Genomic DNA, 27,931 nt, shown 5'->3' with positions numbered 1-27,931 from the left:
CTGCTACTCTCGTCACCTAGGGCTATCGTGTAGGTGAATGCACGAGCGTGCAGCCGCCAGCACAGAGCAGAGCCGGCTGCTGCAGAGGCGCAGGAGCTCGCGCATTTGGGAAGCGGCAGCTCCGCGCTAAGGCTAAGGGCGGAGTGACGGCACGAGGCTGCTTTCTGCACAAATAAGGTGAAACCAAACACCGCAGCTGCTCCTTAAGTGAGCGCAGCCCCCCTCCCCCCGCGCACTGAACACGACGGAGCAGAGCCTAAAAGAGCAGCGTCTGCGGAAAGGGCCGAGTGGTTGGCGGGGGCCGGCTGGGGCGGCGCACGCCCCGAGCCGTGCCGCGGGCGCCGCCGCGCCGAAGGCCCGGTCCGCGCTGGGGACGGCGCCCCCGGCCCGGCCCGGTCCCCGCCGCCTGCCCCGGCGAGCCGAGCACCAGCCCCGCGGCCGGCGGGTGGGAGGCAGGCTGGCAGGCGGGGCGCCGGGGCAGGCCCCGCTGGCGGGCGCCCTCCGCCGGTGCCTCTCCGCAGCCCCCCGGCGGCGCGGCGCGGCGGCCGGGCTGCCGCCCCCTCGTGGCCGGCTTTCGGGGCTCGCTCCCCGCGGGGCGGCCCGGCGCCGCGGGCCCGGCGAGGCGAGGGCGGGCGGCTGTTGGGGCGCGGCGCGGCCGTTGGGGCGCGGCGCGGGGGCGCGGCGCCTCCCCCAGGGGGAGCGGGGGCGCTGGCGGCGGCCGGGGCCGGGCCCGGGGCGGAGGAAGGCGCCTGGCGTGGCGGCCGCCCCCTCCGGGAGCGGCATCCCGGGGCCGCGCGGACGCCCCGAGATGTTTAACCGGGCCGTGAGCCGGCTCAGCAGGAAGCGCCCGCCTTCAGGTAAGGGGGGCCGGGGGCGAGCGGGGCGGGGGCGGCCCGGGCCTGGGTACGGGCCCGCTCCGGCTCCAGCTCCGGCTCCAGCTCCGCGGCGGCCCCGCCGTCCCCACGCGCGCCCCGCAGCTGCCCGGGGAGCCGGCCCGCGCCGGCGGAGCGGCTTCTCGCTTGAGGCCGGGCGCTCCCCGCGCGGGAGGAAGTGCTGCCGAAAGGGGAAGGGCTGCAGTTTTCTTCTGACTGAGCGTCTGGGCACGGAAGAGCCCCGAAACCCCGCGCCCAGCTGCGCCGGGGGCCGGTGCCGGGGGCCGCGGCGTCGCGGCAAGCCCCGGCCGATAGAGCCGCCTGCGAGCAGCTTAGCGGGGGCGTAGCGCAGCGGCTGCTGGACGGTGCCATCTCGGGAGCCTTTTCTCATTGACGGCCGCTTCACGCTTTGAGCAGGACTCGCCTCTTGTAAGCCTAGCAGAAAGTTTCCTTGGTAGTCGGGTCTTTTCCGATTTCCCCAAACCTACAGTTGTGCAGTACTGGAACAACAAACTAACGGTTTTAGCTGTCCAGTTCATACGTAACAGACCAGCTAATGAGAATAAAGTGAAATAAAACACGCTGTGAATGAAGGCAGTTGCTGCTCAGGTCTGCTACCTGGACTGTGCCAGTATGTCCTTACCTTGAATTTGATAATACTTGGATTTAGCAATATTAAATAGACTTAAGCTCACAAGCAGTGTTATTGGTGGTTCATACTGCTGTGGACTTGTGGGTTGCTTTTCATATCATATTGAGTGTAGCATGGCTTTAACAGCGGGGTGCACATTCAGTTCTGCCCCTTGCGTGCGCTATCTCGCTGTGCAGATGAGCCCAGCAGATGGGGAACCAGCAGGGTGCAAAGCCTGGTGGGCTTCTGCGGGTGAAATATGTAACAGGCTGCGTTACAAGCATGAGATTCATTAACTGTGTTTTGGAAAGAAGCAGTGTTCATCCCACTAGAGCAGCTGTACAGAAGAGGGAACTGAACTCTCTTCTAGCTTATGCTGCATCAGCTAAATCTTAATTATGAACTGGTGCGTATCGCTGTTATTGGTAGCGACGCAATAGCCCAAAAGAGCAGAGCTTGGTTCTCAAGCTGGAATTCATTTGGAAGAGTTTGCATTTGGAAGAAGTCTTGCACTTGAAATGGAAGTCACTGAGGCATAATAAACATAGGGTTTTGCAGTGTCGGCTGCAGATGGGCTTTTGGAACGTACTGGTGCTCTGTTATGGGGCATCTCATGGCGCAGTATCTCTGACGCAGTAAGTTTATAGATTCAAGAGGACTAATATATATCACTGTAAAACAACTGGGATAAAAATTACAAACTGAAAATCCTAGAAAATCACACTGTATTTGGACTGTGTAGTAAGTTAATGTTACAATCTTTCTAAGAAAAGCCAAATGTAGTGCTTATCTAGGGGTGTTTTTTGGCTTGTTTTTTTGAGGATATATGCCTAGTGAATATTTCCAGAGATGCTACAAAAGCAGAACGTCCCTTTTATTTCCTTCCTTATAGTTAAAACTGGAATCCAGTAGCCATCTGTTGTTAGAGACGGTCAAAAGAGGATGTTGAGGCTCTTGCTATGAACAACCAAAACATGCAAAGGACAACCCTTCTGTAGTGGAAAGGTCTTATAAAATACAGCAGTTACTAGGAAAAAATTGTTGTATGCGATTCATCCAGTGGCGCTTGGATACATGGAAAGTAAGGGAATTTTCCCTTTTTGGTTGCCTAGTTAAGAAGTTTCCCACTGTTTCATAACCTTGGATTATTAATTCCAGACTGGTGGTTGTAGCTGGATAGGCATTCTGGTGACTGTAGGAAAAGACGAGGTATTTGGAGTGCTTTTAAAATGGTAATTAAAAAGGCTCAGAGTTTACAACTTTCTGAAACATCCAGGTAAAAAAAGGGGAAAGTGCATGCAGTGTGATCGGAAGTTTTTTCAAGATGAGTTTGTAAGAAATTGAGAAGGATTTTCTTAATGTTGCATATGAATGTTGTGTACTGATGTTTAAACATAGAATAAGGAATATGCTATTTATATGGTACTCTTGTTGTATGTGCTGATTGTGTGCCTGCTGTCTTTTGTTAACAAGTTTGCAAAGGGTTTGTGTGGTAAAAAGTCCGCTAAAACCAGGCATTTTGTTAAGTGATGCATTTAATATAATTCTGTGAAGTGTATGAATTTGTGCCATTTGATACAATGTCGTGAAGACCACTGTACAGTTTGAGGATTAAGGCTGTTTGGGGTACTGTTGTCATGCATAGCCCTGGAAGGTAGTGGGGTTAGGACACCTAACTCAATTAGATGTGTCTGAAAAACTCTAAAAGTTTGATAGATTTCCTCATTTTTTGTGGCTGTTGAAAGCCAGGGCCAGAATCATGAATTCTGATCTGTGAAGTTGTATCTTTTGGTGTTACTAGCTTTGTATGGTTTCAGTCCAAGTTCCTATTTGGAGAATGCAAATATTACTGGTTTTGATACAATGTTTCATATGATAATTAGAATCTTTTTACACTACTACACTTTCTTTTTTAAGCCATACATGTAAAGGTATCTTTAACAACAGGCTAATGCTGCAATTATGTGATGGGGAAAAAACAGCTATAGGATTCTTCTCTAAAATAATGCTCCAGCCAATGTAACTGCCTAGTTGTTAGCTCAGTATAGGATTCTTCCCTAAAATAGTACTGCAGTCAAAATAATCACTTAATCATTTGCTGTGTTTGTACAAGTAACTGGCCATTGCACATAATACAAACGAGTATGTTATGGTCATATGCTCAGTGGAAAGTTTGCTTCAGTAGAGACTCTACAACTGTGTTTTGGTGAACGTATTTTGTCGTCTTTCTCTGCTTACTAGTTTCTAATCTGCCTAAAAGACAGTGAGTGTTTTCCTATCCCACTGAGAAATAATAGATTTAAGTTGCCTCTCTATCCTCTATTGCATGATTTACATATTGCTTGTGCAGAAATACCAGTAGAAGAACTGCTTTTCTTTAATTCCCTTATTATCACACAAAATTGTCACCCAGTTTGCAGTAACAGTAAATAATTGCCTTTCTGATTTAAATGATCAAAGTAGCATATATATTTTGGATATTACACATTGGCATTGAGATTGTTGTTTCCCAGTGTAAATTATGAAATGTTGTCACCATCTTACAGAATAAAGTTATCTTTATAAATGGCAAATGGAGATAAATAAGTTTCAGAGGGTTACTCATTTAATTATATTTATTGCAGCATTATATTCTACAATAAATTCTTTCAGAATTGCATTAAATAATACCTCAATAGAAGTATTCTTTTTAAGGTAATTTACTAAAATATTATGGGATACAAATGTGGGTATTAGCTTCTCAAGTCATTTGTGAGCAAAACCTCTTTCCTGTCTTTTAAGGTCTTAAAATTTTTTTTGAAAAGTCATGCATCAAACCTGCTAAATGAAACTATATAGGGAGTGGAAATCTATGATCCTAATTAGAAAAAATGCTTGTCACTGTTTATTAAATGGGGTGTAATAAAAATACCTGGCAGTTTTAATATCCTTGTAGAATTTCAGAGTGTTTCCTACTGTCATGTATCATGTGTAGCCTATTTACATTTGTGCTGAGGGGGAAGGGATGTTAATGTTTCATGGCAGTTGCAAAGAAACACTGAAAATGAGACAAGAGATAGATGAAAAGGAATGCATTGTATGAGCAATGAACAGGCAAATGTCTTCTCAGTGCCACAGTTATTTTGGGGTTGTGAGGAGTTGGTTAAGTGGGAGAAAAAATTGAATAACAGGATTCTAGAAAATGTGGTTCAGTGGAATGGACATTAGGAAGTCATGTAGTTTCTCCCTTCCAAAAACAAAGCTTGCTCTAGTAAGGCTAGAGGAGGAGGAGGTAAGGAGAATGGGAGCAGGGTCATAGGAGAGCACAGGTTCGAAGGGCGCTGAAGACAAGGGAAGGAATGTAAATAGAGATGGAGTTGGGTTGTGCTGGGTAAACTGGAATGGAGAGGAAGCTGGCACAAATGGTAGTCAGTGGAGAATAGAGAATGGCCGGTGCGAAAACAGCAAAATGCAGAGAACAGTGACAGCAGCTAGAGGGAAAGTGGGTTGATGGTATCCTGTGTGCATGAAGGCACTTGCCCCTGCCTGTGTCTGCTGGCTGGAAACTTTCCTAGGTTTTCATGGCACTGGGTCTCCTTGCATTGCTTTGGCTCACTGAAATACATGCTCAACACTTTGTGCCTACTTTGGGGAATCTGGTAGTGCCACCATCATTAGCTCTGGCAGCCCTTGTGCAGAGGCATAATGTAGAGGGAAGGCTCTGCTTCCTTCTTCAGAGCAGTTGGAAATCAGATATGAGAGTTAACCTTTTCTAGAGAGAAGCACAACATGTGACTGTTCATATTCTCCAGCTACTTGTCTCAGAAGGTTTTTGCCATGTTTTGTTTTGCATTTTAAATGGGCGAGTAATCATTGAAGTCCCCTTAAAGTTTGGCTGGAAAAGGAAAATGGGGAGTAAAATGTCACTCCCATATGTTCAATGGTAAATTAGATATTTAATTAAAGAAATGGCCTCGTTCTTCAGGGCTTTGACCGTGAGCAGCTGTACAAAGTGTTGCCATTCTGGCTGCAGGTGGGAATGATTATATAACAAGAGAGTCAAGCTCCACAGAGGTAATGGTGTTCTGCTCAAACTTAGTTATTCCTAATTAAATCTCTCAGATTTTAGTAAGATTAGATGCCTGGATACTTTACATCAAGTTCCTAAAATAAATCTTGCAAATGTTAATCAAGTGCTGCCTCCTTTTGAGGGAGGGAAGGGAAAACAGGCACAGATAGTTTTCTGTGCTATTGTATCACAAACAAAATCGCAGTAGTGCTTTAGAAACAACCCTCAGGCTGTGACTCCTGGACTTCAACTGGTAGGCTCTGAGGGAAAAATATGTTTTTCTTGTACGGAACTGTAGGGATAACTTGCTGCTTTGAAGACAAATCCATCAGTCCTTGTCCAAAGAGGTTATAATCTATGGCTTAGATTCCAAAACTTTTTATGCAGGGATATAGTCCTGCATTCATTGTGTAAGAAATTTCAGACAAGTGTTGTGAGTTCATCATAAAGGGAGACCACAACAGACAAAGGAGAGACAAGATTTACACATGAAGAATGTAGCTTGCAGTGACCATTTGCTCAGTCATTTTAGATGTATTCCTTTCTTTTATATTTGTATTTACTTGTGGTGTGTGTGTAGAGCTCTCCAGTATTAAGCAATGAGCATGGACTTTGCAGCTTTAGGAAGTTTACCTCTTTTGCAGCTTTGTAATTTCTCCTGTAAAAGAACACTCCTATCAAGGAAGAAGAGGACACTTTCATTCCTTTAAACCACTGGTCCATCCCATTGTTAGAAAAATGAATTGACTCTACAGGTCTCTAGGAACCAAAACTCAGTAGGCTTTGCTGTCATGCCAATATTTTGTAGGGTTTTAACACTAACGTTTATTGTTCTAGCTATCAGGTGAAAAGAGCATTTGATAGTATAACTCTGTATAGATAATTTTGAGATACTTGCTGAGGTTTAGTTTCATGCTGGGGGAAGGGTTTTGAACAGAATTTAAGCAGAAGTTACTAGGACCCATATTTCTGGTAAGTTGCTAGGGAGAAATGAAGGGATTAGAAAATAAATAAAAGCTGTATTGATTACAGTGAGAGTTCTGTGCACCTTTTCAGTGTGTAGTGCCCTTAAGCAGTGCTCTTAGCCTAATTTCTCATGGCCCACACTCCCACTGTCTTCTCTGGGCATTTTGGGTGTAAGAGGAAAGGAAGCCAAGCTCTTTAGGTCTATTTTAGAGCTTTTCAAATCAACAGTAAAATTTCTGGGTTCTTCCCAAGTAATCAGTCTTCTGTTGGATAGCCAGCAAACATTTTTTTGGCATCAGCAGCCTTGGATTTAATACACTTGCCCCTGGGATAAAAAGTTTCAAAAATGTATACAGTCTCTCCCATCTGTAAGAAAGCTAGTTGGCAGGTAAGTCACAGGCACAGTCCTGAACAACCTATTAAAGCACAATTCCAGTGGACTTAAAAACAAACAAAAGGAAAAACCACCCAAATATCCACTTGCCCAATAGCAGGTTGACTCAGCTGGAGCAAGGCTCTTCTGCCAGCTGTTTGTCCTCCCATTTGAATAGGTTAACATATTAGACCTGTTCTTCTGCTGAAAAAAAGCATTTTTTTTCTCTCTCTCTTCTTTCTTCCAAACTCCTTGGTGATCATTCTTTTCTTAAAAAATAAATTTCATGTGTGTGGCTGACCAGAATTTGCTTCATACAAACCAATATCATTGACATTGCCAGAAAAAGGCAAATGGTCCTTTTTACTACACAGGCTGCGGTCATTGTGTTCCCCATGCAAAAGGTGCTTGAACTCCTATAAAACAATGACAGTGCCGACTTACATGCTTGTGAATTATCTGAGTGAAAGGCATTTTTTTTACCTCCTTAGAGGCAAAGCAGAATTCAAATATGTGTGTGTGTTTATTTTCAGTTTTATGGTGTTTCCTTTTAAGAAAGCAGCTGTAATCCAAGGATGGGGAGGGGAATGGGGAAGAAATGCGATATTCATTGCTCCTTACAAAGATGGTGGTTTTTTGATTTTTTTCCAGAGATAAATGACAGCGAGAGTCACCCAAGCAGCAGCCACCAGACCTTGAAAGGAACCCCAAAATGGGCTACATCACTGGAGAACCTCCTCGAAGATCCAGAAGGAGTTAAACGATTTAGGGTTGCTATCTTAACTATCAATATTTATATAAACCCAAACTAGGATTTAAAGCTGAATGACTCTCAGCATAAATGGTGCAGCTGTACCACTGCTGTAAGCACCTAGGCATGCATCCAACTAGATACATACAGTGAGTAGAGGTGGGAGAGTTTTGGAGCTGTGGCATTTGCTGAGCTTCTGAGGTGGCCCATTGTCAGTAGAGCTGTGCTCTCATAAGGCACACGTAAGACTTTTGGTTGCATCTTTCTAATCAGATCTGTCAACTTTTGAAAGGATTAACAAGACACTATTACATTAACAACAGTCCGTGAGCCATTGATCTCTCTTGCTAAGCACTATTTATTACTGACAATTGATCCTCCATTCTTTGTTCTCGTAAGTGATCATTACTCAAGCACTAAGTTACTGCTAACTGCTACTGAATCTGAATAACTGTGTGGCTCCTCTTCTGTGTTGCAACAGCTGTACTGAAGGAAATCCCTTTAACTTTACTACGAATTGTGGACTTGTGTAGCTCAAAATGCAGGCTTGAGGCTTAATTAGTTGATTGTGGCAAGCTGGTTTTTCAAGGCCTTTTTGTCAGAAGTCAGAGAGATTAGCTATATGAATAGGAACTATCTACTAGAATATGGTTTTGTGGAAGCAAGCCCTGAGACTGGAATGAAATGATTTCCTGACAGACTGGTTTAAAAGTAATGTAAATCAGAATTACAAAATCCTGCGTGATTTAGAATTCTTAAAATAAAACAAAATCTTGGTACCAAAACATTATTTAATTTCTAACACTTGAAAGTGAAAATTGAGCATCTCAGAGCTATAAATATTTCAGCCATTGCTTTTTATAAATAAGTTTAATGTACTTTTTCCCCATTTTAAAATGTGCTTTGCTTTAGAAGGAATGTGCTTTGTTTAAACACTGCCTAGAGAATGCAAATACATCTTGTGCTTTAGTTTACTTAAGTAAATTTATTGCCACTGATGATCATGTTTAGAAACGCTTTTATGATATTTTTAATGAGTAAAAACTCTACAAATAAAGATACTAGACTAGAATCCCAAGTGGTTTGTGACTGTCATTAAAGTAGTTTGTTATACTTACCTGTTAATGGAAATCATCATGTATTTTTGGATTTCCCTCTGAGTAATGGATTGTAAAATTGCTCGAGTTATTTAAGGGAGACTGAAGAAACTCTTCTTAGTTACTGATAAACTTTGTGATTAAATGTAGCTCATCATTCTCCTGGAATGTGCTTTTATAGTGCCAAATATATTGTTGTGCATTTGTATGCCAGTAGTGTTTAGATGCTACCAATGCAGTGGTTCTGTTGCACTGTATTATGTAAACTCATACTGTGGTAAAACCAGCCTTAGGCAGCATCTAGTCTTAATAGCTATAGTAGGACAAGAGAAAAACAATTGAGAAACTGGATCCTAACATTTGTTCGATTTCCCCCTCCCCCCCTTTCCCTAGGAATTTTTAAAGAAAGAATTTAGTGAAGAAAATGTTTTGTTCTGGCTAGCATGTGAAGAATTTAAGAAAACACAGGGGAAAAAACAGGTATGCTTTCTAAATAATTTTTACTTGTCAACAAAGTTTCTGTAGCAGAGCTGGAGCTATAATGTTTCTCTTACATAACTGCTGTATTTCATGTGAGTGCAAATAAATGTATTTGAAGGAATTTCACTGAAATCATCCTGGTGGAATTGTTTGGAAACAAAGCTGGTTTTATTTCAAACCAAAAGAAAATGCCGAAATTGTCAAGTTTCCTATGTTTTGAAAACTCTGAACTTTCTGTTGTTGCTTTGGAATAGCAAAAGGTTTATTTCAGTAATGTTACCTCATCTTTTTTTAAAATATAAAGATATTTAATCCAATAAGCTTTAAAGCGTAATGGATATTACATGAAAATTTGCAACACTAAAATTAATATTTTAGTGTAACATAAAAATAAAAAGAAATGCAAACAAAATGTTTCACTATACCAAAATGAAATGTTTTGCCTTATGCAAAAAAAGAAATTGAGCATTCGTTTAGATTTTTGTTTAAATTTTTGTTCAAATTGATATATACCTACAGAGCACTTACATTTTCATGAAAACTATATTTTTTCCAGTAGAAAATATTCCATTAAAAGTTTTTCAACCAAGTACCTCCAAAAACTTTTTTCCACTGCTTAGGTCTGCGTCTACGTTTAGATCCAACGTGAACACAGGATCTACTTTCATGTCTGGGCTTTAAAAGGTGTTGAGTCAGGCCTAAAATACATGCCATGTTTTGTCTGCTTGTCTCTGAAAATGCTTTTGTGAATTTTTGACAAATTTCAAATTTATTTGATGCTCTAGACTAGGGTTTCTTGAGGATAAAATGAAGTAGTTGCAAAACTCCAACTGAATATAAGCTCTCTCTCTCTTTTTTTTAAATCCTGCCATTATGCTTTTCATATGTATCCTGGCAACAGATACAAATGTATAGCCCCTTCTGTGCTCCTCCAGCCAAAGGAAGTAGAGTGCCATGAGGAGGTGGGCCTGGGGAAATGCCACTTAAATCTGCTTGAAATGGGACAGTATGTGCTCTGAGTACCATCAGAAATGTCAGGATGGGAATCTGGTGGGGGAAGCAGGCTATTGGAGGGATTCTAAAGTATATACCCAAGAAAACTCTCAGTTCCTGGATCTGAACTAGGACTTCCTCTTGTAAGGTCAGTCAAAAATTATCAGCTGAAACTGTTCTCCAGCAGAATACTGGGTTTCCAACAAAACCTATTTTTGAGAGGAGAGTTTATTTTTCACTGAAAAAGTACTCCCCTAAAACAAAGCAACTCACCTGTTTTGATTTTCAGTATTTTTTGGTATTGATATCTCCATCAAAACCCCCCAAAATAACTATTTTTGCAAGAATAGAAAAATATTGTTCAGTTTGACTGAAGATCTTGTAATGTTTAGCAGTACTACAGCCATGTGTACTTAGTTGTTTATTCTCCTTCATTAAGGTCCATGCATGCAGGTACTCTTCAGAATATCTAGTAACTAACTGCAGTAATCTAACTGCGGTAACTAATCAGGTTATTTTTCTGCAGGATGTATGGCAGAAAGAGAGATAAAGGAAATGAGATGGGATAAAAGAGAGAACTGTATGTGCTAGATGCCACTATGATGGCAGCAACAACAGGAGCTGGAGCGAGGATACTAGCCAGAGGTGCAAGGGAGTGTTTCAACTGCAGCCTGTCTGGATTGCACGGGAAGCCAACTCCTGTCTGCACAAGCCCGGGTCCACCAGTCCCGCTGGCCTAGCTCGACTTCGGCACTACAGCTAGTGCAGGTCTCGTTACTGTCAGGCTGTGGCAGAAAAGCACTTTATCTATTTTGTCCCCATATGTCCACACGGCATTTTGGCTGGTACGTTCAGTATGCTGGGCCTGGGATCTGGATATTCTTGACCTATTTCCCTGCTCTGTAAGTAACATTTGCTTTCTGAGCTAGGGAAATTCAGTCCAGCATCACAGTTTGTTACCAAATGGGAAGAGACTTTTGGTTTGTACAGGCCAGATGTTCTTTTGTATGTATGTTGCACAATGTCCTTGGTAGGAGATATGCAGCCTTTTCCTGATACCCTTTAAACTGGTATCAAACTGTATTTTAAAATGGAAATGAAAATGGAAAAACCTTACATAAAGTTCCATGTTCTGCAGTGGAATAATAATCGTATTTTCCCTTGTTAAATAATTTGCATATTTTTATTTTCTATTTGCTTTTTTTAGGATTGTAAATGCTAGTACAGGAATTGGTAAAAAGATATATAGAGATAATAGCTCAGTGAATCCTTAAATAGATTGCCAAACTGAGTGGACAGAGATGTAACTAGGTTCCATTTAGATTCAATTATTTAGTACCAGTCATTGCATACTATAGTCAATCTGGAGTCTAGTACTACCAAAGCTATTACAGCCAGGTCAAATAAATGTGTGTCAGAATGATACAGATTTACAGTAAATTTTTATAGCTACTACTTATGGATGGCTTTGTTTAGATAATTTACAGAGCTAGAAAAGCACTAAAAATAGAAACCTTTCCAGTATTTATGGTAGCATGAAGTGTGAATTTGTCTTCTGAAAGTGATTTTTGCAGAAATTGCTTTGTATCTAATGTGAGCAAAGGAAGGAATTCCAAAAACAATTTTTTATTTTATAATCAGCTTCTCATTAAAACTATATTGATAGGATATTAGGTTCTGAAATGGACTGAATAAGAAAAGGAAGTGAGCGGAAAAGAGGCTCCTGGGTGTATGATTTTTGGTTCTTCCTGTAGTCCATCCCAGGACCTAGCAAACCTTAAATATGGCTCTGCCTGCCTAGCAGTAGCTAGTAGCAGCAATGTGTGTTATGGCTGCAGAGATCAGGAACCCTTTCACATTTCCTGGAAGTATGCTAATAAGAAACAGAAAAACACATGCAACAAACAAGCTCTGTTAGTGTCAGGCATACCTCACTTGGGTGTTTAAAAAAAACCAAAAAAACCCTGATGAGTCCCTTGGTCCAAACAGTGCCAACTAGTATATTAGTATACTTTGCACAGGAGATACTGCCAGGAGACTGATAGTTCCATATGAAGATGGTCCTAAAACATTTTTCTCAAGCAAAGATCTTCAGAGCGGAACTAGACTAGTAGACAATTATACATTCCTCAGCACTATTTGATTACTGTGTTATGCTTTGAAACCAGCACAGGCTTTCCCTGGAAGGACTCCTTCCTGCCCTCAGCAGTGCTCTAACCACCACCTTGTTGCATTCTCTTGTATTCTCTCCTGTCTGGAGATTCCAAGGGTTTGTGTTTGTTTTCTTGTTTTGGTGAGCTAATACAAAACGCAGGCATGTTTTGGGAAGCAGGGGTGATTTTCATCGTCTGCAGAGCTAGGCGGGAAGTAGACTGCATCACTGGCCTAGGCAGGTTTTAAATGGACTGGATTCTACCCATCTTCTTGCAGCATGGAAGTACAAACTCCTCACCTCAGCCTGGGAACATCTCTGTAGTTTAAAACAGAAAGGGTATTCTTTCTCTATAATTCCTTTAAACTGAAGTTAAAATAGAAATGATTTTTAGTGAAGATTGGGGAAGGAATTGTCAAGTCCAGCTGTAATAGTGGGCTCTGCTGCCATCCACATGGTCCTCATCTTAGGACACCTGCTTAATTATTGAGATGAGAGTGGTAGGGACCAGAGTATAAAATTTAATTATTTTATTGGAATTAGTCATATGCAGTTGCATTTGTAATTGTTAATGAACTAAACAGCGTGTCCATTGTGCTACTTCCCAAGGTTAAAATGTTTCTTCTCTTGCAAATGAGCTTTAAAAATAAATTACAGATTGGAATAAGAACTTCAAACAACAGAATCTTTTCAGCTATTGCTGACATCCACCAAAATACTTCTATAGAGAAGTTCTGCAGAGACCAATTTCAGAACAACAAAAAAAAAAATCTGTTCAAGATTTTTTTCTACTACTTCTTATGTGGAATGTGGCAATAGTTAAACAGAATTATAATGCTACACAGCTGTTAACTGCTGGAGTGTGTGTTCTGATGAGCATCTGGGACTTCCATTCACCTCATTTGGGAACCACACATGTTTGAGAGCTGAATTTGACCTTAGAAAAGGAAGTGGGAAAGAATATTGCATCCACTTGAAATACTGAGGGGGATTTCTGTAGACAGAACTTTGTATTCCAAACTGGAATTTGGCAGGGATGCTGGGGTGAGCACACAGCTGTAAGTGAAAAGTGCCAGAAGTCCTTTAATAACCACCTGTGAACAAGCTCTCAGTTTAAGTGTTGTTTAAAATTCAGAGTACAATCCCCTGTGCTGAGGCATTAGTTTTAGGCTGATACAGAACAAAGAATGCCACCTGCTGAACTGGTAACATCACTTTCTTCTCTGCATGACCTTGGCTTTTCCTGAATGTCAGTTGGGGGGGTGTATAAAGAAAGACTGGCAGCTTTAGCTGTACTTTCTTTTTTTAATTATTATTAATTTTAATTAAACTGATGTGCTACTGAAGCATAGACATAGTATAATAGTTGTTTCCATGTGCAGCAGAACTTTTGAAGTTTGGTGGTGCATTTCCATATTCTCCATTACTATACTGTCAGACCTGCATCTCTCCAGTCACCCATCTCCCTACCACAGCACTTTCACTTCCTTCCTTTGTCATTCTGCCCCTCAAAATCCAGAGATCCTCCCCGTTTCACCAACCTCCCACACAATCCTCTTGTTCCCCCCATGTTCTCTAAACTTCCTCAGTACTTCTAGTTTCTCTCACGTTTCCCCTCAAACCTTCCTCTGCTCTTTCCCCACAGTACACAGCTTGCTCCTGTGTTCCCTGTGCAAGAAGCATCATGGGTCGTGGCTGGTTTGGAGCTACGTATGTATGGATTAGCCAACCACTAAGTACGTGCTGGCAGTTCAAGTAGAGTAGATAACTTCTGAACATATACTGCAGCTTTTCCTTCAGCGGTTGTGCTGTTTTTTTCTGTTTCCTTTTTTCTAGCCACTCCTTTCCATGGAATTAGTAGGAACATAATTATTTTACAGACCTTTACCCCTCTCTGAAATACGGTTGAAATAGGATAACAGATTCAAAAGGTTTTTTAGGGAGGACTGACTGACAGCACAATCACTTAGGCTTCCTCATGCAGTAGCTAAAGGTACCTGGTATACTGTGCCTGCAGTAGGGCTTTAACTTTACCAGTTAAAGCAGTCACACCTCTGAGTGATAAATTGGTGGCATTTTCATTTAGAACACACTTAGTTGACCCAGTCCTTCCTGGTCTGCGAAACTGCAAAGATTGCAGATCTTCATAAAACATTCCATTGTGACTAATGGGCCTGATACATGCCTGGTCTTATCCACTAGATGAATATTTGTTTTAAAGAGAAATATTGCTGGAAAATGTGTCCCCCTCAGCACTGACAGAGTTAACTCTTTAAACCTTATGAATTGTTGAACACGTGTAGCTTTTCTTTTAATTATCCCCAAATGATGATTCTGAGCTTCAGAACAAGCTTAGCTGTTGATTCTTAGTAAAATATAAAAGAACTTCTGTGACTTGTTCATTCGTTAAGTGCTTCCTTCTTCAGGCCCACTTCCTATCAAAGATACAGTCCTTTGGTTCATGCTGCTCTAGAGATACAGTTGCTCTTTAAAAATACAATGAGAAATATTTTTGAGCGCCCACTGCTGGTTATCTTATAGTGCCTGCTGCTATGCAGGCCTTGTTTTAAGTGTGCAGAATTCAGAGTGCTGAAATGAGGCTTACATCATGCACAGCTTTACAATGTGCTCGCTCACCGGCTTGCTCTTTTCTTATCTGACATTCTAGTCGGGGGAAACTTGCATTTAATTTCAGAGGATTGTGACCATTTGTATACTGCTCTGAAGCTCAAGAATGCTGGGTCAGGTCAAAACATTATCATTGTTACTGATTTATCAGGAGAAGACCACTGAAACAGGATTGCTGAAATCGGAGCAAACACTAACAAACTATTTTGGACAAGTCACAACTACCCTAATTTATCAGCTTTCAGAGGCTCTTGAGAATCTTGTCTTTACCAGTAACAAAAAAAATAGTTGTTGTTTTTTTTTAATCTTGTAGTTACTGATGTGCATGAGATGCCCTGAAGTAAAAACAGTTATGACAAAGCATATTAGCTGTATTACAAGGTGATCTAACTGTAACATGCATTATACACTAACTTTGCTTAGTTTTGCCTTGCAGTAAAAATAAGTTTCCACAATGTGTTTCTCCCTCTGGATTCCTTGCATATGCTGGTTATACATTAGTAAAAATAGTCCTCTAAGTAGTGAAGACAAGGCCTAGTTAATAATGCTGTGCAGTTTTACATTGGATACTCAAATTCAAACATCACAGTCTGCTGTTCAGCTGAGGTGCTGAATACCCCTAGCTCCCACTAATGTCAGTGTAGAAGTTGACCTGCAGTGATATGTTTTTCCTCCTACATAAATGAATATACATGAAGAAGCTAATCTATGTATATTTATTTTGTTTTCTTTTTTTAATTTGGACTACATTTTGTTTTTAAGACGTGGACTTCAAGAAGGAAGTGAGCTAGTGCAGTCTCAAAAGAAATCTTAACAAAGACAGAGAATGTTCCTGAAGTAACTAATTATTTAAATAACTGTCCTTTTGCAGATGCAAGAAAAAGCTAAAGAAATTTACATGACTTTCCTGTCCAGTAAAGCTTCCTCTCAAGTCAATGTTGAGGGGCAGTCCCGTTTGAATGAGACAATTTTGGACACACCTCACCCTCTGATGTTTCAAAAGCTCCAGGATCAGGTAAAGTTGTTTTCTTCCAGAACATGGCTTCCATAGTTTTTGTCCGCTTTTTAATGGACTCTGGGTTTTATCCGGTTAGGTTTTCTAAGCACAAACTGGTGTAGGAAAGATGAGAACCTCACTACTGCTACCTGTGTTATGGATCAGATGTGCAGTGCAGCTTCTGGGTTGATGCAGAGAAAGAAAACGAGGGGTCTGGTAGGCATGGATTTGGGCTGCTTCCAGTTTGGGGCTACTAGCTCAGTAGCTCTGACAGTGGATGCGTGGTGATCCAGGTTTTTGGCCCTGTCTCAGTAGGGCCAGTTAGTGAAGAGATCCACGCGCAGCCATGCTAATTCAATTTCAGGACTTTCCAGGAAGATTGGATGCTGTTTGCTCCTCGGTTCTTTTATTTTAGGTTGGGAATCACCCAGCAGACTAGCTTTGTGCCTACATTTCCCTGTGTAGTTGCTTGCACTGAGTCATTGCTGGTGTTTGTTTCAGTAGTTGCCACTGGTTTCCTTGAGATCTCAGGATTCTGTTAGGATTCTTCTCTTTGCTTTATTTTGGTATTTATATTAATATGAATAAAATGCAACTTTCTGAAATAGCCCCCTCTTCCGTAACACACGCAGCCTAGAAAAGGAGTTGGTATCTGCTTTGCCTTTTCACTGAGAACTCAGGAGCTCTGGTAGAAATTGGCTAACTTTTTGCGGATATGTCTTTTGGTGGCAAATTTTCTTAATTTTTATCTTATTTTAAAGTGCAAGTTATGATGTGAGTCAATCTCATCTGCAGCTTTCCAACACTTGCAGTCTGTTCTATTTTTAATTTCTGTACCATCCTCAGGACTACCTGTATTTTCCATTTGGCTCTTTTCTTTTGCAGAAAAGCAGTACACTGGTTTAAATAGCCTTTTCAACCTATTTCACATCAGGTACTGAATACATTAGTCGGGCACTGACTGGATTCATTGAAATGGTCTGAGGAGCAAAGGGTTTGCTGTCTTTCAAGCAGATTCCAAGTCATTAACTGTGGAAATCTCTGAAATTCAATTTCCATGTGAGGAAGCAAAGATTTTCATGGAAGAACTTTTGTCTTGAGGGAAAGGGAAAGAAAATGCTTTTGTAAACCTTAGTATTACAGTTCAGAACAGGTGATTATGTGATTATGACAGTGAAGCTGGAGAGACTATTGGAGTTAAAATGTTTTGCAGTTTTACGAAGGGGTGTGCACTTAAACACCCACAGATTAGTAACACGTGAACTGGAGACATACTAGACCAGCAGTAGAAGTGGGGAACTAGTGTGGGGAAGAATGACTTACTGAAGAAAGTCTGAACTTTTAAAACCAAATGCAGAACATCTAAGGGTTGTTGCAGGTCTCCACTCTTTAAGGCTTCTGTTTATTGCTGTTAGATAATAGTTTGGGAAGAGTTATGTCCTTCTCTGGTTTTCAATCCTTATAAAGTTATGAAGAGTGGTCTAATTTGATCTCTAAAGAACAGTGTTAACTACTGCTGGCACTGTGTGTTTGAAGAATAAAGAGTCAGAGCTTGAAAGCGACAGTCCAGTTTCTAGCCTTAGTAGTGCCTAGCACTTCAGTTCTCCAGCAGGCCTATCGATCTAAATGGGGCTACTTGTGGGGTGTGATTCTGTGGGACAGTGTTAAACAGATACCTTCGAGGCAGTTGCTCATGCTGAATGAAGCGGTATTAAAGTGGTTCATAGAAATCTTTTAGATTTCAAAATACATACTGAGGTAAATGTTCCTGCTCTGCAGAGGTGATGAGGAAGGGAGGGGAAGGGAGGATTCTGCTTTTGCACATAATTATAAAATCTCTTTGCTATATACATTAGGGTGACCAGACTCTAGGGCTGTTATGAGAAGGTTTTAATCTTACAGTATTCTTCCTCTTTGAGAGATGTTTTAGGTGATATTAGGAACAAGAGGGATCTAAGTTCATAACACTGATTTATGAAGCTTTAATAGGCTATGTCTTCATTTAAAAACAATTTTTTTTCCTCGAGTTAGGTCAATAAATTTAATTACAGTGTAGTTAGTGAACCCTATCCAGGAGGTGTAGCTTTGACCTTGCTTAACTGCATTGAGTTGGGTCTCCAGTAGGATTCTACATCAAGAGGGTGAATTTTTCTTGACGTTATTTTTGATTCATTCAGTATCTAAACAAAGTTTCAACTGTTTTAAACATGAACCTAAATGTTTAAATATGTGAACAAGCAATGGTTAATAAAATATTCCATGTCATTTATTTTGTAAGGAGGATATTCCAACTTGGGCACAGACAAGAACAGTTAAGTTTTGCATGTTTGCCATTTTGCGTGTGTTCAGGTTCCTTGAGAACGTGAAAAGAAAAAGCAGTTTGAGATTTTTCCTTACAAACAGCAAGCTCCAGTTGTATTATCAGTTAGAAATGAGCCCCATAAAGCTAAAGCTCCAATTATCCACACATGGAATGTATAACTGTTCTTATTGCTGCAACTCAGAATCCAGAAATTCCTCTTAGAATCTGGGTACCATAAAATGTAATCAGTCACGAAGCATGACTCAGGCTCCTCCAGTGAAATCATAGTTAGAGGGTGATGGAGGCTTTAGTTTTGCCTCAGATACAACTTTGAGATTTTCTTTTTTCCTTCCCTACTGTTTCCAGCCCAAGCAAAATACAGTCCTGACCCTGACACCTGAACGGATTCCAGACTCCTTTCTCCATCCCTTTTGTTTTCAGAAAACTCCAAATTAGTTCTATTTTTTTTGGGTCTGAAATGGATAAAAATGGAAAACAGTTGTGTGGAGGATTGAGTCTAAACTGAAGCCCTGGGAGAGAAAAGATATACTCAAGCTGGCTTCATGCTTCCACGCTGGCTGTATACTGGCTGTAGGAAGAAGGGCAGTTCTTCTTCCACTTTCAGTTTTATACTAATCTAAAAAGGATGTAAGGATTGGCATAAGTTTAAAAAGCATTGGCTAATCCAGTTATTTCAAACTAGATTCAGTTTGCACTTTCAGTATTTCTTTAAATTATTTAGATGCTTTTCTTAATGTTCCAATGCTCTGCATGTGTAATCAATTATTCTGTAATGTTCAAGCATGACTGCAGTTAAGGTTGACAGGTTGAAGTAGCATAAAAAGTTACATCTTTTTCTTCATTCTGCTTAGTATCTCTGGTGTCTTCCTGCTGCCCTAACAGAATGACATCCTCACTAGGTTTTACTCCTTGTAGCTCTGCAGAGCTAATGCTGCTGTGGAAGGAATCAGGTATTGTCCTGGCTTGTCTACACATGTAGTTGTTAACTAATCATCAGCTGTAAAATCCTGGCAAGTGGTGATGGCATGTGACCTCCCACCTTCTATAGTAGGTTTTCAAAGCTGGCTATCATGAAAAAAATAATTTGACTCTTAAGCTAATATAGATGTTATTGCAAAACAATGATCGGAACCCATAATATTGTTTGTTACATACAGCCACTTTGAGATGTAATTTAATGTCATGCTTTTTAGCAGTTATATTTCAGTACTAATAGAACAAAAATACAGTAGAATTCATATACTGTCCTTCTCGTTTAAAATCTGTTTTTACTTGGGTCATTGTTTTTGTGTTGTTTTTTCTCTCTTCTCCAGATATTCAGTCTCATGAAATATGACAGCTACAGCCGCTTCTTAAAGTCAGACATATTTCTAAACCATAAGAAGTCTGAGGAGCAGGAGGAGAATTCACCAGAGGCTCAGACTGCAGCTAAAAGAGCATCAAGAATTTACAACACATGATACAAAGAATCTCTTTAGGAGAGGTGATATGATAACTAAATTTCACTCAGGAACAGTCTTTAGGTTTATAGCAGTTGCATTTAGGTCTTTAAAAGCTCGGAACCTTTTTAGGAGATACTTACCTTCTTAATTGCTTGAATAACTAATTATTTTTGCATGATAGCTAATAACCAAGCACCCAGGGAAAGACTGTTTCCTAGCTAAAAGGCTGAGGTATTCCTCCATAGCATGAATTGCATTCGATATTTCACAAGTTAAAATGCTTTCAATATCTATATTTTTGTGAGGCATCATGAGGATAGGAAATGGAAGTGGTGTTTTTTTTTTTTTTTTTTTTTTTTTTTTTTTTTTTTTTTAACCTTCTCATTTTTATTTGTGACCTGCTTTTACATTTTGCATTGCTGGGAGAAGCTATTGAGTACCTTTCAAGTTACTTTGTGGATGAGTCATTCATAGCCAATTTTATCATTAAGGGACAGCAGCTTTCAGGGTTAAGCTTAATAAAACCCAGTCTTACTCCTCCCTTCCAATGTAAACTGTTCTTTCAAGGTGATTTCTGTTTAGCTTTGCCTTTACTGATGAATCAAAACACTTATTTCTCCAGTCAGGATTTTCATTTCTGTATTTTTTTTCCAATTTCCCAAATTTTTTTGCAGCAGACAATTCATTCTTCAGAGCATGGAATAACCAGTTTTCCCATGGAAACAAAAGGTGTAAGATAGAAAGAATCTCTGAAGAATTTTCAACAACCATTAGGAGATCTGGCAGATAACATCCCACTCTGGGGACCCTGATTTCTGCAAAGCTTGACTGGGGCATGTCCTGCACTACAGCAAGATTATTCATAGCATCAGTGTCAGATGCCAGTACTGGGAAGCATCTGGTCTTTCCTACATCTCCTGAGCAATCCTACTGTGTGGTAAAAATCCCTTTTCCAAAGGACCAATCAACAAAATCTTGCTTTGTTCTACTAATATCGTTCTACTAAAATCATCCTGCTTAATTTTGTTTGCCCTAGGGATGAATTTCAGGGTTTCCTAATCATAACTTTTGATAGCTGCAATGGAACAGGCAATTGACCATGTGATTTAGCCATTCCCACACCAAGCTTTAGAGGAAGGGGAATTTATTTCTGCCCAGAGAAATCAATGATGAGATGTCAGAGTAACAAAGGAAACTCTCCCAATGAGCCTTCCGTATCACCCTGGGGCTGTTTCAGAGCTGAAAAGCACTGTTTTGGCATACGTTTCATATATTTTTGAATTAATTCACTGCAAGACTACTAAATTGCAGTTTAAATTGGAGGAAGGGTATTAGCAACATGTTTTATTTACATGCTTTGCAATGTGTAGTCTAGGTCTGTTTCACATTCTCTTATTTACTCTTTCATTTTTTGCACTGTCTTTCTTGAACTTCTGTTTATGTTCTGTCTAATCAGATTGCAGGTTAGCTTTTGATGGTTTTATAGTTCTCTTTTTCAGGAAGGTCAGATATGTATTATACATTACTGTCACTATTGATGTTTTGAAACTAGGGCTAGCTCATAATTTTTGAGGATGCGAACTCACAGTAGACTTGATTATGGCTTTTTTTGTACCTCTGAGCCACTCTTGCAGGTGATATATAAAGCAAATTGTTACTGTAGGCTCTTCCCTAGTGACATGCAAGAGTAGGAACGGGAGTTCTGATTCTTCCCCCAGAGCTAGAAGACCTATTCATTTTTAAGAAATTAAAGAGGTCAGTCCATCAATATGCACATTTTAAGATGTCATTCTTATGCACTGAGGACACTTTCCTTCTATGCTCCCAGAAGATTAAATGGTGAAGTCGTCATCTTGCTTCTGGCACTTTCAGTGGTACTTATTTGACCTCGTGCTTAAAGTTAAGTTGTATTTCAATGTTTTGCTGAAGAGGAACGAAGTAAGCACAGGCTTGAGTTCTTTTGCTGCAATGGGGCCTGGGAAATGAGATCAAAATCCTCCCTTCATCCAGTTCTGGACTTGCCAATTATCTGTAATCTCCAGATTACCTCTTTTAAAAATTCACTGTAATAACCAGCTCTTGACTCCTGCCACAACAGAATATGGAACTTCTGGTACCACTGAAGTCCTTGGGAGTGGGCTGCTTAACCACATTTAGGAGTTAGGATTTGTTAATTGCCAGTAATTGCAGCAGAAGTGTTGGTGCTGATATAGATGCACAGTAGATATATTTTTAATTTCTATAGATTTTAAAAATAAATGAGCAAGGGAGAGGAGTATTCGGCTATCATGTTTTAAAATAATAATAATTATAATAAATTAAACCAGAAGCTCTATGGACAATGGCAGAGCACTAGAGAGAAAACACTTGTTTGTAGCTGCTTATAAACAATGTTTTCCTTGGCAATACATACCCTATCATGTACTGTATTGTCTGCTCAGTAACAGCAAATGCCTCATAGGAGCAGACACAAAGGTGTTTTACTCTACTACCAACCAGAAGGTACTCAAATGAAAATGCTTTTCTTAGTGGCATTTCGTTGCTTATGTTGTTTTAGAGCTAATATACCTAAATCCACAGAAGTGGATTTCTCTCACTCAAAAGTGAGAGAAGTTTTGTGTCTGATCTCTCTTAAGTCCTACCCTAATGTGTGTTCCTCAGCTAAAAATTAAAATATTCTACAAATAAACCAAACTTTGTTCTGACACTTGTTTGATGTTTTGAATGCAGTTTGGGCCAAGATCACTTCATATTTTGCAGTTGTCCCATTTTCTGCTTTCAATCTCTATTAACATTCTTCCTTATATTCTCGCATAGTCAGTACTTTTTCTCATGGAAGATAGGAAGTTTGCAGATGGGAAGTCAGAGTGGGTTTCACTTCCGAGTCAGCTGTTGTCCCAAACAAATTCCAGTAAGTCACCTGAACAGCACAAGATAGTTCTTTTACCTTCTTCATCTCCCATTTCTTTGTTTCCATTACATTTCTTCCATTGTGCTGTTTTAAGTTGCTAATACATTAATGTGGAAAAAGAGTTTGAAAGACCATAGGGAGAGAGAGAAGGTGGTTTTAATACTGAAGTCTTCTGGTTTGGATAACAATTCAGAACCTGCTTATTTTTACTGAAGATTCAGATTTTAGTGAACTTTAAGTTAAGTGGATATTATTTGCATCTGCATTAAGAACTACTTAAGTATAGGATGGAGAGAGAGGATTGTGGTTCATAGCTGAATAAGGGTAGATTCCCCTTTTATAAATTGTTTGTTTATATTTTTTTCATCCTAAAACAGACTAAGTCTCACAAAGTCAACTAGTTTTGCCAGCTGTCTGCCCCCTGACTCACCAGAATGATTGTTTACTTGATAATCTTCACTACCCTGTCCCTTTTGTTTTAAATCCAACACAGTTAATGTCCAAAGGCTCCAAGTGCTCTTTTGGCACAGCTACAGTTAAAAGCAAATTGTAGAACTTCCTTTATCCAAAGGATCTGTGTAACTTTACTGCATTGCCATTATGAGTGCTTAGCAGCCACTCCATAAATTCTGATCACTGCAATTTAGGAGCTTTATTATAATTAACTGAGAAAAGGTTTTCATCAGTACTTGTATCTTGGCTGATCTGAGTGGCAAATCCACTTCAATTAGGAGTTAAAGAGCCCAATACTAGGTGTTTGGGATGGTGGGATAAGAAATAGGGAAAGGCATCTTGCAGAATTTGGTTGCTCTCCGGAGAAATGAAGTAATTGCCAAATTTAACAGCACCCTCTACTGGTTTTTGGCAGAAAAACATCTAGAGAGATTGATAACTAAAGTAAGGCCACAAATAAAGGAAAGTTAGAGCTGTTTATTTCCTCAAACTTGAAGGACTTGGTGTACCTTCTTTAGACAGCAAATGCAGTTAAGTTAAAATACTATGCTAAAATAATTAAATGGTTCTGCTGTTTATTAAAGGTAGTTGGTTTTGCTTTGTATAATCAAAACATACTCAAAAATCAAGGGGGTCACTATGTACATGAAAACTGATTAAAATTACTTTGAAAGCTGGCATTAGGGTAGATCTTGTCGAAATCTAGAGCATACTTGAGATGAGAAAATCAACAGAACAACCTCAGAAAATGGCCAGCATTTGTTCCTCCTTCCGCCATTGTTCTTCTATTGAGCTGTGTGCATTTCAGTCTGTGATAGACGAGACATTTCCTAAAGGAAACAGTGACCAGCATGCTGAGTTTTGTAGCCCAAGCACAAGGAATAGATGCAGTTAAGAGCTTGTTTCTACCATGCTTTTCTATTGCTTTAGCTTTTCCCAGAAGTAAAATATTTAAAAGTCAAAATATTGCCTATATACATTCCTGTGTTACTCTCTGGCCTCATGAGGCTTGTTTCATTTTTTGCACAAACTTGTGAATCAGTTTTGTGTAGAAAAAAAAATAGCTGAGAAAAACAATTCTGCATTGGGTAGAAACAGGGAAGGAGGAGTGTTACCCAGCATTTTATGTTTCAAGCAAAATCCGTTTTAAAGCTAATCTGTTATGGATAATTTTTGTGATCACAGGCTGATCCATGGCTGCTTTGTAGTGACTCCATTCACAGAGAATCCTGACATACGCAGTACACTGAAATTCTTGTCAATAGGATGCCCTTACACTGGGCAAGAAATGCATGGGGCCCATTATTATTATTATGTTTAATAAAAATTCCAGCAGCATCTGGCTTTTCATTTCCTTACTGGAGTGTGGCTGCAGCAACCCCTCAATATGTGTTTCCCTGAAGGAATCCCAGGTTTGTCCTGCAAGTTGTTCTGCATCGTTGGACCCCTGAGCCCTGGGGAAATCTGAGTGGCCAGCAAGACTTCAACATAATGAAATGTCAGCGTGCAGGACAGCTTGCAGGAGCAGAGCTAAAGTTGTAGCAGCATTAGCAAATATAGTTTCTGGTTTTGCAGTCCTTGCTCAGATATCCTTAGGACAGCACTGCTGGTGGACATTTGAGTACATAGATTTCAAGTATTTTTTCTGTGTCATTAATAGGAAGAGGTGGCATTTGAGAAAAAGTTTATGCCAACAATGGCAGCAGTACAGCTCTCCCAATGCTACAAAAAAGGTACTACCTTAGAGGTAAGTTAAACATTTCAGGCTCTTTTTCAAGCTACAGTCTGGAGGGACAGCCTAACAAATAAAATTTTCTTGGTTCCTATTCTGTATTTACTACATAATTTTTCCCTGGTACAAATATTTACAAATACAAATGTTTAGACATTCTTTCACATCAGCAGTACATACAACATACAGATGCCCTTTTTGCATATCTAAAATGCTAGAGAGATGGACCAGATAGCAAACACTAATAAAGACAAGAATGATGCCCCTCTTTTAGTGAGCAAAGAGATAGTGAAAAAATGGAAGAAAAAAAAAAAAAAAGAAGGACAAAAGGCAACTGTGCTGTAGATTATATCACTGAGACTGAGTAACGCAGCAAGAGTTGTACCCTTATACCTCAACACATGACCAAATCACACTGCGGCAGCATTTTAGTGTTTCCTGCAGGATCAAGTCGCTCTCTAAATGAACGAGAAATTTATTTCTGCTGCTTTTCTTGTGCTAGTCTCTGTTAGCCACTATTAAGAAACAAGTTTCTGGACATCCTGAGCAGGCTACTTGGTCATGGCAAATCCACAGGCACAGGGAGGACCATTTGGAGTAAAATCGCAAGCTACCATGCAATCAATATAATAGGGCTCACAGAACACCTCTCAGGGCTGCTCACTCTATGTATTTGACCCCATTTCCCATTAAGGAAATACTAAATTACTAGATTTTTAGAGCAAAGCTCTCATCCTGAAACCAAAGGAACATGAGCTGTATGTTTCTTCCTTTCATCCCTTTCCCCCACCCACTTCCTGTTCTGCTGTAGAGGAATCAGTGAACTCTTTATGATCTGTGCTTTCAGAAAGTTTCATCTCCAAAGCTGTTTAATAGATTATCAGCGGAGTCCCAGCTAACAGATGCTTGGAAGTGACAGCAGCGCTGCAAAGAATTAAGTAAATTATTTCCATCTTGGATTGGTCTTGTTCACTACATCATGTAGCTTTTAAGCATTTTCCATCCCCTTGGATGAATGTTTGTGTATTGTTTACAGAACATGAACAAAATCTCTCTGAACTGAAATTTCCAGCCTCAAGGCGACTTGTTATTTTTGGAGTCATCGTTAGGTCTTGGGCAAAGGCTTAAGGGAAATCTTATCCTCTGTAGTTCAGCCAATAACACTGTAAACTTAAAGATGTACTGTCTTTTTCTGAGCTCAAGATTAGGCAATGAACCAACCTTTCACTAAGCCACTTGCATCAGTCAGAAAATCTACTGAGTGTGGAAAATTTTTTGTAATCATTTGTGTTTTTTATTTTGACTCGTTGCTCTGGATTGCTAAAAATCCCTTTAATGTGAAAGTGTGGAATGTTCTTCTGTGAGAGGAAAGCTGCCAAAGACTGAATCAGCCTTTTTTTTTCCCGTCTTCTTTCATTTTTCCCCTAAGAGAGGCAACAAGCTGGAAAAATAGAACTTGGAAGTGATGAGTTTTTAAGGACTCATCATTTTCAAAGAGGGATGCCCAAGGACACTAGTGCAACTGACCCTTAGTCAGATAGCCAGAAGGGTGAGGGCAGGGAGACAGAAAGGGAAAGGGGCACATCTGAGTGCTGCCAACAGCAGCTTCTGTCCTAGTCCTTCCCACTCAGGGCTCCTCTCCCAGTGGCACACTCTTTCTCACTTCCCAAGTGCACACTTACCTCTCCCAAAAAAGACACCATCCTCATGTGCTTTTTTCTGTGGGAGAAAGTGGTAGCTTGAGATTGGGAACAGAGGAATGTAATTCAGGTTTCGTACCAAAATAAATAAACAAGCACTTATTCAATTTTTTCTTGTTTAGGGAAAGATGGGAGAAGGACTTTCTGAAATGCTTTATACAGGGTCTTAGAAGTGAAGGGATCACATTAAATACTCTCAAAAGTCCTGACAAAGTAGTTTTTATTTCATTTTCACTACAAAGTTTACAAGTGTGTTGCTTTCCTTCTTGTTTAGCTAAAACAAGCTCTAACATCTTTTTGAACTTAAAATGACTTAATTCTTACCATGTTATTTTAATATGTAATTAATTTTGATAATTTACAATATCATGTAATGGAATGAGACTTGTGATTAATTTAAGAGAGAAACAAAGTGGCACTTTTACCTCAGTCTTCTCTGGATTGAGGAGAACTCACTCTCGCTTAATAGGTGTTAATGGCACAAGACCATATTACTCTTGAATCATTACAGTTTTTCTTGAATATGCTGCAGTTTGGGAGTGTAGTGAGCTGCCTGGTAATACTTCATTTATGCATGCCCCCCTCCCCCAGCCCAGTTAGACAGAAAAAAGGGCTGAAGTAGCCAGCTAGGTCTTGAGTCTTCGGATCACTTTCAAAACCCAACTTCAAATTAGTTTTCCACACCAATCCAATTACACCACACAGTCAACTTCAACTTTGTCCTCTATGCTGCACCCAGCAGTTCCCTACAAAGTGTTCGGTTTCCATCTGTTCACACTAGAGACCTGCTTTCCATGTTGCACTTTAAAGACAAGCCTTCACAAAATAAACTGCTCTACCACCAAACTCCTACACAAAATCATCCACAATACTCCACCATTACCAAACTCCTACATGAAATCATCCACAACAATACTTCACCATCACCAAACTCCTACATGAAATCACCCTTAATAATACTTCACCACCAAAATTCTGCATGAAATCATGCCCAATAATACTGACACCATAAACTCCTACATGAAAACTTTCACATTCTCTCTGAGCCTTTGCTCTACGCTATCTGGAAAGACACAATATCCACACAACAAAGCTCTCAAATAATTGGTGCAATTGTGCAGTGCAATTTTGCTGGTGTGTATTAAAGCAAAGTTGGGTTTGAAAGTTGCTAAGTGTACAACCTATAGTTTTACATGGCATTTATTGAGTAAACAGTTTTCTCACTGGGAGAAGTGTACCTGCAGACGTGTAAAGACACAAAAGGAAATGTTCTTCAGTACCGTGAAGCTGAAAGTACTCCATAGTAGCTGTATTGGTTGGAAGGATCTTCTAGTCCAGTTGCTTTCCCATCCCATGTTCAGGTTCTGAAAAAGACAAGGTTT

The 27,931-nt window shown here is 40.2% G+C and overlaps 1 protein-coding gene across 6 annotated transcripts; it reads left to right on the top strand.

The window, feature by feature from the left end:
• The first annotated feature begins 698 nt into the window (after positions 1 to 698).
• Positions 699 to 27,627, top strand: RGS10 (regulator of G protein signaling 10). Of its 6 annotated transcripts, XR_010884760.1 has the most exons (7): positions 699 to 857; positions 7,542 to 7,660; positions 9,132 to 9,218; positions 15,863 to 16,006; positions 19,625 to 19,794; positions 24,778 to 24,850; positions 25,697 to 27,627. XR_010884760.1 is itself a non-coding variant. In XM_067300316.1 (6 exons), exons 1-5 carry the CDS (start codon positions 809 to 811, stop codon positions 19,769 to 19,771), a joined length of 546 nt encoding a protein of 181 aa, XP_067156417.1. In that variant the 5' UTR covers positions 699 to 808; the 3' UTR covers positions 19,772 to 19,794; positions 24,782 to 27,627. The 6 variants fall into 6 exon arrangements, 5 of the variants coding, with proteins under 5 accessions (XP_067156417.1, XP_067156416.1, XP_067156418.1 ...); XM_067300316.1 differs by having other exon boundaries at positions 24,782 to 27,627; XM_067300315.1 differs by having other exon boundaries at positions 24,778 to 27,627.
• The last annotated feature ends 304 nt before the right edge of the window (positions 27,628 to 27,931 follow it).

This window comes from Apteryx mantelli, chromosome 7 (genome assembly GCF_036417845.1).
Source record: "Apteryx mantelli isolate bAptMan1 chromosome 7, bAptMan1.hap1, whole genome shotgun sequence".
Taxonomy (NCBI): domain Eukaryota; kingdom Metazoa; phylum Chordata; class Aves; order Apterygiformes; family Apterygidae; genus Apteryx; species Apteryx mantelli.
This window is presented reverse-complemented; position numbering and strand designations above follow the sequence as displayed.